This window comes from Bombina bombina, chromosome 1 (assembly GCF_027579735.1).
Source record: "Bombina bombina isolate aBomBom1 chromosome 1, aBomBom1.pri, whole genome shotgun sequence".
Taxonomy (NCBI): Eukaryota; Metazoa; Chordata; class Amphibia; order Anura; family Bombinatoridae; genus Bombina; species Bombina bombina.
Genome location: NC_069499.1, coordinates 586,270,606 through 586,284,782, shown reverse-complemented (window position 1 = coordinate 586,284,782; position 14,177 = coordinate 586,270,606). Strand labels below are relative to the sequence as shown.

The window sequence follows — 14,177 nt, the reverse complement described above, 5'->3', positions numbered from 1 at the left end:
GCTACCCCTGGTAATAGAGAGAGCCCATAGACTAGGGAGAATAAGGGACGTAGAAGGAAACAAAGCTAGGCCCAGACCTATAATTGCACGATATTTGAGCTACCAAGATAAGCTTAGAATCATGCAATTATCACGTAAGAATTTGCCTGTGCTTCTGGACGGGACTAAAATATCAATCTTTCAAGACTTCGCATATGCCACCTCTCTGAAAAGAAGAGAACTCACCCCAATATGCGGCAGACTAATTAAAGAAGGCATTTCTGCTACTGTATTATACCCGGCCAAACTTAAAATAGAATTTCAGGGCCACACATATTTTTATGAGACCGCTGCGGAGGCAGAAAAGTTTTTTATGGAGAAAGTTGTTAAATAGGATAACAGGCTTATTAGTAGTCTAAAAAGTACACTTACTCATATCTCTGATAAATAAAAATGATTGGTTCTGTTTTTTTTTCTTTTTTTGTATTAAATCTTAAGGAGAATTACCTTTCTGGGGATGAGGATGGGGAGGCAACACATTTATTTTCCCTTTTTTTTTTTTTTTTTTTTTTCTCTTTCTCCTTTCTTCTCTTTTTTCTTCTCTCTCCTTTAAATTTCTCGTGTTATTATTTGTTTACATGTTAATTATTTTTCCCTATCCTCAACTCTTCTTTTTAAGCGATGTCTAAAAGAGGTAAATTCATCTTAACGTCCTGGAATGTTGGGGGCATCTCCTCCCCAATAAAACGCAAGGCTATAATTTCGCAGCTGAGGAAACATAACACCGATATATCTTTCATACAAGAGACCCATCTTAATGCAGATGAATCGACTAAATTAAAAACCTCATGGGTGAAAGAGGTATTCTATGTACCCAGCATTGGTAGGAAGCGGGGAGTGGCTATTTTATTGGGGAAGAGATTATCCTACGAAATATTAGCAAAATATCTTGACCCAAATAGTAGAATTCTAATTTTAAAGATCAAATTGGCAAATTCTGTCTATATACTCTGCAATATCTATGCCCCCAACAACTTTGACTCTAAATTTTGGGACTTAGTCCAAACTAATATTTTACAAATGGGGGAAGGGATTGTCATTTTAGCAGGGGACTTCAATATGGTACCTCGAATACCCATTGACAGGCATAGGGGGAAAAAAAATACTTGTTCGCAATCTAAGAGAGATAAGCTAGAGGCCAGAATGTTTAGAACCTTAGAGAGTAACTTGGCTCTTAAAGACTTATGGAGATTACAACATCCAGATCAAAGAGACTATACGTGCAAGGCTAGAAACGCCAACTCTCTCTCAAGAATAGATTTATTTCTAGTTAGTGACAAAGTTATAAAGATAGGCTCTACTACTAAGATTGCACAAATAACCATTTCAGACCATGCTCCAATTCTATTAGAGATCCCTATCTGTGGTAAAATGCACCCCTCACGGCGGTTTTTTTTCCCAAAATTTTTATTATGCAATTTAAAGTTTAAAAACTGGCTAATGAATAAAATGAACGAATTTTTCTCTTTAAACTTGGGCTCAGTCAATAATCCAATTTCTTTATGGGAAGCGGGTAAAGCCGTAATGAGGGGCGAGATTATTGCATATATGGTCAAACTAAAAAAGAAAACCAATCTTAGACAAAATCAAGCATTCAAAGCCTTGACCAATTCTTATAACAGATATTTATCCCATCCCACCCCTCTGAATTGGAGACAATATTCTAATGCCAAGAGAGAGAGAGATACCTTACTGATCCACAATTCGGTCCAAGCCGACTTAAGATCTAAAGCAAAGTTCTATCGTCATGGGGACAAGGCCGGTAAACTCTTGGCTAGTCTATATAAGAACGTACAAGGGAATTCTTCAATTGACTCACTGCTAGAATCTGACTCTTTGATCACGGATCCGAAAGAAATATTAGAGACTTTCTCAGATTACTATAAGGGAATTTATTCCTTTAGGGAATCTGATATGGTAGCTTCAAGAGGTTTCTGGGAAGGCCTGGACCACCCAGTTCTTACGGAAGAGGCAGTAAATAAAATTAACACCCCTATATCGGATCAAGAGATCCTTCAAACCATTAAGGAACTTCGACTAGACAAAGCTCCTGGGCCGGACTCATTGCCCAATGAGTTTTATAAGTTACTGGCATCGACTGTTACCCCACACTTAAAAACACTCTTTAATTATTTCTACATAGAAAGGAACTCTATTCCTATATCCTTCTCTGCCTCTACGACCTCATTGATCTTAAAGCAAGGTAAAAATCCTTTAAAAAAGGAGGCCTATCGGCCCATAGCATTACTAAACTCTGATTACAAGCTATTGACCTCGATCCTAGCTAAAAGACTACAGAGTGAGATTGGGCCTCTCATTAAGGAGGACCAGGCGGGGTTTCTAAACAAACGCAACTTAACAGCTAAAATCAGAGAACTCTTTCTGATCCTTGACCACTTTAATAACTCTGTGGAAACACCATCTCAAGATCAAGTAGATCTAGCGGTGGTAGCCTTGGACGCAGAGAAGGCGTTTGACTCAGTACATCATCGGCATATTTTGTCTTCCTTGCTATCCTTCGGTTTTAAGGATAACTTTGTATATTTTATTAAAAATATCTGTGAAAACTCTTCTACCAAGCTCTCTATTAATCAGCTAGAATCTGGTCCAATTAAACTTCAAAGGGGCACCAGACAAGGTTGCCCCTTATCTCCTCTGCTCTTTGACCTAGCCATTGAGCCTCTTGCCCTTAAAATAAGAAAAGATCTCCAAGGTATTAAGATAGGGTCAATGGAACAAAAAATTGCTCTGTATGCCGATGATGTACTGGTCTATGTCTCAAATACCAGATCCAATATCCCCAAATTACTCTCGATTACAAATTCTTTTGGAGCCTTCTCGGGTTATAAAATTAATTTGACCAAATCAGAATTAATGTGGATTAGGAAAAGTGAGACATCTATGACTGACTTACCTTTCAATGAGGTTAAATCTCACTTCAGATATTTAGGCATTAATGTTTCCCCCAATCCACGAGAGTGGTATGATCTTAATATCTCTCCAGTCCTACTTAAGGTAAAGGAGTATATGAAGAACTGGCAAAATTTCCCCCTCTCATTGACGGGTCGAATTGCTCTTTTCAAGATGGTTCTTCTTCCCAAGATCCTCTTCCCTTTACAAAATGTACCAGTAATCTTGAAAACTAAAGACTGGAAGAGCCTGTGTAAGGCCCTTCGGTACTTCCTATGGAGATGCAAAAGGCCCCGAATTTCGATCTCTAGACTGCATTTGCCCAGGAGATACGGTGGCATGGCTTTACCAGACCTTAGTAGTTACAGCTTGGTCTTCCTAGCTCGAACTGTGATAGATTGGCTACTAAATAAGAATTATTTCACGAATAACAGTCTTGAAATGAACATATTATATCCGTATAAGCCTACAGCGTTAATCCATTGCCCATTACATTTGATTCCTAAGGAAGTGAAATCCCTGAGTTCCATATACACAATTTTACAAGCTTGGAGAAAATTAGGACATAAATTAGACATAGACCTATCTATTCCGAGATTTCAAGGATTATGTGGCAACCCGGAATTCCAAAGAGGTACCCAATCGCAGGTCTTCCAGAGATGGAATAGCCTCGGATTGACTTATCTCACACAATTTATAAATCAGGAGGCCTGCTTAATTAAAACTTTTGAGACCTTAAAACAGGAATTCGAACTAAGTAACAAAGACTTCTTTGCGTACCTACAGGCTAGGCATTATCTTTTCTCCCTTATTAGTAAATATGGCTGGTCCTGGTCTTGGGGGAAACTAGATAACTGGCCTATTCTGGTTAAAAATAACCTATTCTCCATCTCAACGTGGTACAATTTGCTGGTCAGCCAGAAAGGTGAATCTAATCTGGAATACATAACGCAAAAATGGAATTTACTATCGCAAGATCTAGACATAGACCCCAACCAGGTTGAAAAGTCTATAGCCACAATAACACAAACTACCTTGTCTGCTAGCTGGAGGGAATCACATATCAAGCTATTGTATAGAACTTATTATACCCCGCTCAAAGGATTTAAATGGCATAACTCCAATTTTAATATGTGCCCAAAATGTTCCCTTCCAGCGGCGGACTTAGCTCATATGATATGGACTTGTCCCCGATTAATGCAGTTTTGGAGGAAATTAGAATTTTGGCTCACTAGGGTGCTGAAAATTTCGCCTTTCTCTCTCTCCTTGGCAGAAGTAATTTTTTTTGTTGAACCCCCGTCCACTCATAGCTCTAAAAAAATAATAAATATGACAATCCTGGCTGCAAGGAATTTAATTTTTAATAAATGGCGAAACACTTCAATCCCGAGTATATCAGAAGTTAAAAATTACATGAAAAAGCAATGTCTCATCGAGCAGCTGGACATAACCCTGGCTTCCGAAAGAGACATAACTCTCTTTTTCCAGAAATGGTCTAGATTCATCAAAATCTTCCCTCAGAGAGAAATAGATAACTTAATATACCCCCTTAGAAATACAGAGACAGTCTTATTAGGACGCTGGTAAGAAAGGCTTTCCCCCTTTTCTTTTTTTTTTTTCCTCCTCTGTCTCTCTCTCCCCCTCTCTCTCTCCCTCTTTCTCTCGCTCTTCCTTTGTGTCGCCTCCCCCATCCCCCTCTCCCCGCAGAGGTCGGATAGAAAACGGTTAAACTGAAACTTGGTTTAAAAAAGTCTGTGCTTTTAATTATCTATGTGTTAATAGGAGACCTCCTCTCTTTCTTATTTTTTGTATATGTATTTCTCCTAAGAATTGTTGATTACTGTTTATGTTGCAAACTCAAAACTGAATAAAAATTAGTATAAAAGAGGAAATAGATTGGAGGTAACAGATAAGACATCCAGATAGAGAGGAATTGTAACATTCTATCTGACACAGAAAGTTCAAGTTGTTTAGGACTGTATTTTTTCTGTTATGTCTGATTGGATAAGACTTTGTTGTGTTAAACTTCATACGGCTGGTATGTATTGTATCTCTGAATTTTTGTTCATAATTTTACCTCCAATAAAAAATACATTTAAAAAAAAACAAAAAAAACAAAAAAAAAACTGATTAACCCATAGCGCACTTGTGATACCGGTAAGTGATAAAAGCTAGAATCCAAAGGTAACCAACAGAAATTTAGCGCATAATGCACAAGAAAAATCTGAGCGCTCCAAGTTAAGTTAAAAAAAAGTTAATGCAATAATAACCTAAAAAAAAACAATCTGCTAGATTTAGAGTTCTGCAGCCAAAGGGGTGCGTTAGCTACGAGTGCTTTTTTCCCCCCGCACCTTTTAAATACCGCTGGTATTTAGAGTTCACAGAAGGGCTGCGTTAGGCTCCAAAAAGGGAGCGTAGAGCATAATTTACCGCCACTGCAACTCACAATACCAGCGGTGCTTACGGACGCGGCCAGCTCCAAAAACGTGCTCGTGCACGATTCCCCCATAGGAAACAATTGGGCATTTTGAGCTGGAAAAAAACCTAACACCTGCAAAAAAGCAGCGTTCAGCTCCTAACGCAGCCCCATTGTTTCCTATGGGGAAACACTTCCTAAGTCTGCACCTAACACCCTAACATGTACCCAGAGTCTAAACACCCCTAACCTTACACTTATTAACCCCTAATCTGCTGCCCCCGCTATCGCTAACCCCTGCATATTATTATTAACCCCTAATCTGCCGCTCCGTACACCGCCACAACCTACGTTATCCCTATGTACCCCTAATCTGCTGCCCCTAACACCGCCGACCCCTATATTATATTTATTAACCCCTAATCTGCCGCCCCCAACGTCGCCGCCACCTACCTACACTTATTAACCCCTAATCTGCCGACCGGACCTCACAGCTAATATAATAAAGTTATTAACCCCTAATCCGCCTCACTCCCGCCTCAATAACCCTATAATAAATAGTATTAACCCCTAATCTTCCCTCCCTAACATCATCGACATCTAACTTCAAGTATTAACCCCTAATCTGCCGACCGGACCTCACCGCTACTTTAATAAATTTATTAACCCCTAAAGCTAAGTCTAACCCTAACACTAACACCCCCCTAAGTTAAATATAATTTTTATCTAACGAAATAAATTAACTCTTATTAAAAAAATTAATCCTATTTAAAGCTAAATACTTACCTGTAAAATAAACCCTAATATAGCTACAATATAAATAATAATTATATTGTAGCTATTTTAGGATTTATATTTATTTTACAGGCAACTTTGTATTTATTTTAACCAGGTACAATAGCAATAGTTAATAACTATTTAATAGCTACCTAGTTAAAATAATTACAAAATTACCTGTAAAATAAATCCTAACCTAAGTTACAATTAAACCTAACACTACACTATCAATAAATTAATTAAATTAAATACCTACAATTATCTACAATTAAACCTAACACTACACTATCAATAAATTAATTAAATACAAATACCTACAATTAAATACAATTAAATAAACTAACTAAAGTACAAAAAATAAAAAAGAACTAAGTTTACAAAAAATAAAAAAATAATTGACAAACATTAGAAAAATATTACAACAATTTTAAGCTAATTACACCTACTCTAAGCCCCCTAATAAAATAACAAAGCCCCCCAAAATAAAAAAAATGCCCTACCCTATTCTAAAATACAAATAGAAAAGCTCTTTCACCTTACCAGCCCTTAAAAGGGCCTTTTGCGGGGCATGCCCCAAAGAATTCTGCTCTTTTGCCTGTAAAAAAAACCATACAATACCCCCCCAACATTACAACCCACCACCCACATACCCCTAATCTAACCCAAACCCCCCTTAAATAAACCTAACACTAAGCCCCTGAAGATCTCCCTACCTTATCTTCACCACGCCGGGTATCACCGATCCGTCCAGAGGAGGCTCCAAAGTCTTCATCCAAGCTCAAGCGGGGGCTGAAGAGGTCCATCATCAGGCTGAAGAGATCTATCATCGGGCTGAAGAGATCCATCATCGGGCTGAAGAGATCCATCATCCGGCTGAAGAGGTCCATCATCGGGCTGAAGAGGTCCATCATCGGGCTGAAGAGATCCATCATCCAATTTGATTGGAATCAGCCAATCAGATTGAGATCGCATTCTATTGGCTGTTCCGATCAGCCAATAGAATGTGAGCTCAATATGATTGGCTGATTGGATCAGCCAATCGTATTGAACTTGAATCTGATTGGCTGATTCCATCAGCCAATCAGAATTTTCCTACCTTAATTCCGATTGGCTGATAGAATCCTATCAGCCAATCGGAATTCGAGGGGCGCCATCTTGGATGACGTCATTTAAAGGAACCGTCATTCGTCGGGAAGTCGTCGGCCAGGATGGATGTTCCGCGTTGGCGGGATGAAGATGGATCCGGAAGAAAGAAGATTGAAGATGCCGCTTGATAGAAGACTTCAGCCGGATGATGGATCTCTTCAGCCCGATGATGGACCTCTTCAGCCCGATGATGGACCTCTTCAGCCCGATGATGGATCTCTTCAGCCCAATGATGGACCTCTTCAGCCGGATGATGGATCTCTTCAGCCGGATGATGGATCTCTTCAGCCGGATGATGGATCTCTTCAGCCCGATGATGGACCTCTTCAGCCCGATGATGGACCTCTTCAGCCCGATGATGGACCTCTTCAGCCCCCGCTTGGGCTTGGATGAAGACTTCGGAGCCTCCTCTGGACGGATTGGTGATACCCAGCGTGGTGAAGATAAGGTAGGGAGATCTTCAGGGGCTTAGTGTTAGGTTTATTTAAGGGGGGTTTGGGTTAGATTAGGGGTATGTGGGTGGTGGGTTGTAATGTTGGGGGGGGGGTATTGTATGTTTTTTTTTACAGGCAAAAGAGCAGAATTCTTTGGGGCATGCCCCGCAAAAGCCCTTTTAAGGGCTGGTAAGGTAAAAGAGCTTTTCTATTTGTATTTTAGAATAGGGTAGGGCATTTTTTTATTTTGGGGGGCTTTGTTATTTTATTAGGGGGCTTAGAGTAGGTGTAATTAGCTTAAAATTGTTGTAATATTTTTCTAATGTTTGTAAATTATTTTTTTATTTTTTGTAACTTAGTTCTTTTTTTATTTTTTGTACTTTAGTTAGTTTATTTAATTGTATTTAATTGTAGGTATTTGTATGTAATTAATTTATTGATAGTGTAGTGTTAGGTTTAATTGTAGATAATTGTAGGTATTTTAGTTAATTAATTTATTGATCGTGTAGCTTTAGGTTTAATTGTAACTTAGGTTAGGATTTATTTTACAGGTAATTTTGTAATTATTTTAACTAGGTAGCTATTAAATAGTTCTTAACTATTTAATAGCTATTGTACCTGGTTAAAATAAATACAAAGTTGCCTGTAAAATAAATATAAATCCTAAAATAGCTAAAATATAATTATAATTTATATTGTAGCTATATTAGGGTTTATTTTACAGGTAAGTATTTAGCTTTAAATAGGATTCATTTATTTAATAAGAAATAATTTATTTAGTTAGATAAAAATTATATTTAACTTAGGGGGGTGTTAGTGTTAGGGTTAGACTTAGCTTTAGGGGTTAATAAATTTAATAGAGTAGCGGTGAGGTCCGGTCGGCAGATTAGGGGTTAATACTTGAAGTTAGGTGTCGGTGATGTTAGGGAGGGCAGATTAGGGGTTAATACTATTTATTATAGGGTTATTGAGGTGGGAGTGAGGCGGATTAGGGGTTAATAACTTTATTAGAGTAGCGGTGAGGTCCGGTCGGCAGATTAGGGGTTAATAATTGTAGGTAGGTGGCGGCGACGTTGGGGGCGGCAGATTAGGGGTTAATAAATATAATATAGGGGTCGGCGGTGTTAGGGACAGCAGATTAGGGGTACATAGGGATAACGTAGGTTGCGGCGGTGTGCGGTCGGCAGATTAGGGGTTAGAAAAATTTATTATAGTGGCGTCGATGTGGGGGGGCCTCGGTTTAGGGGTACATAGGTAGTTTATGGGTGTTAGTGTATTTTAGAGCACAGTAGTTAAGATCTTTATGAACCGGCGTTAGCCCAGAAAGCTCTTAACTCCTGGCTTTTCTCTGCGGCTGGAGTCTTGTCGTTAGATTTCTAACACTCACTTCAGCCAAGACTCTAAATACCGGCGTTAGAAAGATCCCATTGAAAAGATAGGCTACGCAAATGGCGTAGAGGGATCTGCGGTATGGAAAAGTCGCGGCTGCAAAGTGAGCGTTAGACCCTTTCCTGACTGACTCTAAATACCAGCGGGCGGCCAAAACCAGCGTTAGGAGCACCTAACGCTGGTTTTGACAGCTAACGCAGAACACTAAATCTAGGCGATTGTTTTTCAAAAGTGCCTTAAAGTGCTAAAAACTGCCTGTACAAGCTGTATGGTGGAATATTGTTCCCCAGACTATGTGAATCAATTCACTCAGCACCTACGTCCACTGGGCTTACCTCAGCTGCTGTAACTTGTTTCTAGCAGACAAGCCTATCATAAGCAGTGCGAGCACGATACCAAGAATCAGAATTAGTTACAGCATCTACAACCCTGGGGATTGGTGGACAAGTTCACATTTCACCTGGGGAGGGCTGTGGACCCACAATGAGCAGCTCACTGTAGACCAGGGGGTTGGTGGACAAGTCAACATTTCACCTATCAACCCTGTGACATCACTCACTAAGGAAACACCTTTCAATGCCTGGATTTGACCTCAAATCGGTAAAAGGATACCCTTTCAAACTAAGAGTAGATCTTGCACTTTACTTTCACTTCACTTCTCATCAGAAGAAAATGACTGTGATCATGGGAAATGGGAGGGAATTAAAGCCCTGGTGTGTTGGGGTGTCTTTTGACTCATCCTAGTAGTCAGGAGGGGAATTTTCCCACATGTGATGGGTCGTGGATTCTCACATCTGATGAAAGAAAATACACCAGTATGCAAGAAGAAAGAGTCAGAAAAACAGTACTTGTAATTGAAGAGAAGGAAAAGAGAAACATGAGGCAGACAAGCTGGGTAAGGCATAATTTAACTAACCAATAAAGTCTGACAGTTTTACTGGCTTTGGTTTGATTAGAAGACCTTCCGAGACGAGCTCTTCATAGAGGGAATCAATGCTCCTGCAGAAAAACAACACAATGAAAACTTGATATTATAATGTAAGAGCAGTCTCTCACATGTCTAAGCATAGCCTTGTTCACTCTTTTGGGATCTCCCATGCTATATGTTTCAGGTTGGCCTTGTGCTTTTACCTGTGTCAGAACTGTTTCAGTTTATTATCTGTGTCATGGCTGTCTGTCTCTCACCTTTATAACTCAGGTATATCTAACATGTCTCACATACTTTCCTGTGTTAGGTCTTTTTCACTTTCTTATCTGTCTTTGTCAACTCTGTCTCACATGAACATATTTGGTTGTCTTCACCTCTCTTTTAGGCATTGGTTAGGTTCACCTCACTCTCTGTTGTTTAGGTCAAATCTATTTCACCTTTTCACCTGTTTGGGGTCCAACCTCTTTTCCTTTCTCAATTATCTGTCAGATCTGTCTTACATTCTTACCAATATATTTTAGTCACTGTCTATATAGCTCCCTTGTATATGTATGTGGTACTGGTTAGGGCTGTCTGACTGTCACACATCTCTGTATCTTTCATTCTCTCACCTGTCTGGTGTCAGGTCTTTTTCCTTCTTCTTTCTTTTTCCACTTTTCTTCCCCTTCTTCTTTTTCTGAAATTCAATATACATCTAAACACTTTTTTCTCCGATAATTTTCTTGCAGTCAATAAATAGCAAATGGATCCATTGTTAGGATTTCCAAATAGATTTAACATGTGCGAATGGTATAATTTATATGTAAATAGTTTACTTTTATTCCTCTACAAACTCACTTATACTCACAGTTGTAGTTTTTGTTGTGTAGACTTGAGGTATATGTGGTGCCCATAACAACAACCTTTCTCTCTTTATCACTTACTTTCCCTGATTTTTTTCCTTTCTTCTTTTTGCTCTTGTCTCTATCTACCGCCAGCTTCAAATTTTGCAATTCTTGTCTCATCAGTTCATCTACCTGCAAGGGAAAGCAAACGTGTGGCTGAGGATCACGCTGACTTAACGGTAAGACATACTCCCTTTTCACGCATGTTGACCTATTAACATTCACTACCCACAATATTTGCTACAAACAGAAATAACATGTGAAACATAAGCAGACATTTCCAGCTGGAATGATATTGAGATACAAATCTATATTGCTATTAGTAATGAGGTGAAAATGGGGGACTGGGGTAGTGTAGGGGAAAGGTAAGTGGGACTCTTATTAATGGGATTGTTTACTTACAAATATATTTTATATAATTTGTGTTTAAGTTTTTTTCCTTTTGTTTATTTTTTGCGTACAAGGACTTTTATATAGTGTGCTGAAACTGTGTTATTATACAGGTGGACTTTGGATGACTATTTTAAATATGCATTATGAGGTGATATTGTTTTTTCATGAAGTTCTGAGATATTGTCTTTCTTTTGGTTGTTTTGAGTGATAAAATCAATAAAAAATACAATTATAAGAACAATTCCTTGTGAAAAAGTACCTATACACCTTATTGTGTACACATAATCACTGTCTCATACCATCAACACCTGTGCAAATAGAGAATAATTTGACTCCAGCTAAACTAACTTTTCTGATGCACATCTGAACAGGTACATACATCTGTACTTGGATTTTCATTTGAGGCAGCATTTTTCTGACTAATGACATGTAAAAGTATAGATGGATGTTTGCATTACACACAAAAGATACATAGATTATGCAGAGCTCATGTGACAGATATGAATGATTCTACATATCTATAAAGATATAGGTTTTCATGCACCAAGTGTAATAAAATGATACATTCTGAGGTAACACAGAGGTTTGTTTAGGTAGATTTCCACAGGGTTCAAGTCCTACAAAAAAAAAAAGTGTGGGAACTCACCAAGATTTAAACCCCCCTCACAATTAATATTGATTTACACATACACACACACACTGTATTTATATGTATATATAAATGTCACAGATTCTCACCCACTTAAGGAGTAATAGTCCTATTTCTGCTGAGGGGAGCTAAATAACCCCACAGCAAGCCACACAGAAATGTAAGCACCAGGTTTTCCACACAGTGCGGGGTGATCACACAGCAGGACAGCTAGCTGACAGGCTTGCATTTAGTGTACTGTAGGAAGTGTTACTGCCCATTACTAGAGGATCTCACGATCCCTCTAACCAAACTGTGCCCCAGCTCCTCCCACCAGCAGCAGCAGTGTTTACTGAAGCGTTTCTGTCCTCTGTCCAAGGGCAACTTAGTTACACCTCCAAAAATACTGCAGGAACTACGTTCTAATACGTTCCGGCTCAACTTGACCCCTGGATTTCCATGTAACTATATATATATATATATATATATATATACATATATAGTTTTTCCCCATAAGACTTAAACAAATGGGGAAAAAATTTTTTAGACAGAGGTTACCCCCAATCCATTATTACCAATAGTGAACAGGCTGTTAAAACTAATGATATGGCTATGGCTCCTAAAAGACTAAGGGATAATAAACAACATGTTAGAAGACAGACAGATAAAAAACAATTGTTTTTTTCTTCAGTATATAACCAATATAGTGAGAACATCTCAAGAATTATAAGAAAACATTGGTACCTACTAAGTAAATCTAATCCCCACATTGATGAATTCTGTAGACCCCCATTAATTCATATAAGAGTTAAAAACATCAGAGATCTAGTGGTAAAATCTGACGTGGGTACTAACAGAAGAGAAACCATTAACTATTTAACCAACGCCTATAAAGGGTCATTATCCATGCCTAAACTGTGCACAATGTAACTCGATGATTAAAGGGAAATTTATTTCGCAAATCAACGATAACAAAAACGAGAGATCAAGGGTTTTTATACTTGTGACACAGAATATGTAGTTTACATTCTAAAATGCCCATGTGGGCGAGACTATAAATCCCATAAAAGATAGGATAAGTGCTCACAAATCATCTATTAGATGTAAAGATATGACCTTACCAGTGTCATCTAATTTTTTGTCAGTTGGACATTCAGTCAGCCAACTGAGATTTCAGGTGATAGACCATATTCCCAAGCAAAGGAGAGGTGGTAAAAGAGAATTATTACTGAAGAAAAGGGAAGTATGGTGGATACAACAACTTAAAACTCTTTATACGAATGGTTTAAACAAAGATTACGATCTCCACTTGTTTTTATAATGTTTTTAATGTATCCTTGTATATATGTAATTATGCTTTGTTGTAATCTTGTGGTTATTTATCCTCCAATAGGACAATAATATATACACTATGAATTTAAGATGGAAAAAGAAAAAATGTTGTAAAGAAAGTTGTCTATGAAACCTGACCAGCAGGGGGATATTACTAACTTCCCAGGTATGAGAAACAATATGGTTAAGCAAAGTCTTGCATACAGGTAGTATAAAAGGAGGTGATTTACCATAATCTATAACATGACTCAAAACTTTGCTGTTTTTATCCTTATGTTGCATAAATAAAGAAAGGAAGCTTTTAAAGAAAAAACAGTGCTGACGCTATCTTCTGTTTTTGGTGCATTTATATATATATATATATATATATATATATATATATATATATACCATCAGAATCATGTAGCAAAGATCTGTCGAAGTACGTTCACACATATCTCCTCAACATACATATGCTCATGCAATACTCATCTATGTCATGTGGCACACATAAAGACAGGCAGATTCATATATGACATAAACTTGACCTGGTTAGAGTCTATTTCGCAACATAATATATAATTCGATTTTATATTGTTCATGAGCACTGACTGCGCTCAAGGTAAAAAAATTCCGCTATCGGGTTGGCACTGGTGATGGTAAATTGGAAGTAAAAAGTTAGTGCTCGAGTGAAAGACTCAGGCGTGGTAACTTCCGGACTTTGAATTTCAAGACTGTGGTAAATCCCTCTCCCTATAGACTTCTAAGGGGCACGCTAAAATCACTTTTTCATTTTATTGCCTGTGCACTAGCCCAAAACTGCACTAGATTAACTGTGCAAAAGCCAAAAGGTGCATTAAGAATACTTCAAATTCTGATGTTCTTCACTTAAAAGAAATTATTCTTTTTATTTTAAAATATA

At 38.1% G+C, this 14,177-nt stretch overlaps 1 protein-coding gene across 1 annotated transcript in view; it reads right to left on the bottom strand.

The window, feature by feature from the left end:
- The window catches only part of IQCA1 (IQ motif containing with AAA domain 1), a 356,514-nt gene that overhangs the window by 68,342 nt on the left and 273,995 nt on the right, over positions 1 to 14,177 (bottom strand). The window contains exons 11-13 of the mRNA XM_053713497.1: positions 10,963 to 11,055; positions 10,651 to 10,715; positions 10,028 to 10,110 (exon numbers count right to left, since the gene is read on the bottom strand). Of these exons, the coding sequence (XP_053569472.1) occupies positions 10,028 to 10,110; positions 10,651 to 10,715; positions 10,963 to 11,055 (241 nt within the window). The remainder of the gene's footprint in view (positions 1 to 10,027; positions 10,111 to 10,650; positions 10,716 to 10,962; positions 11,056 to 14,177) is intronic.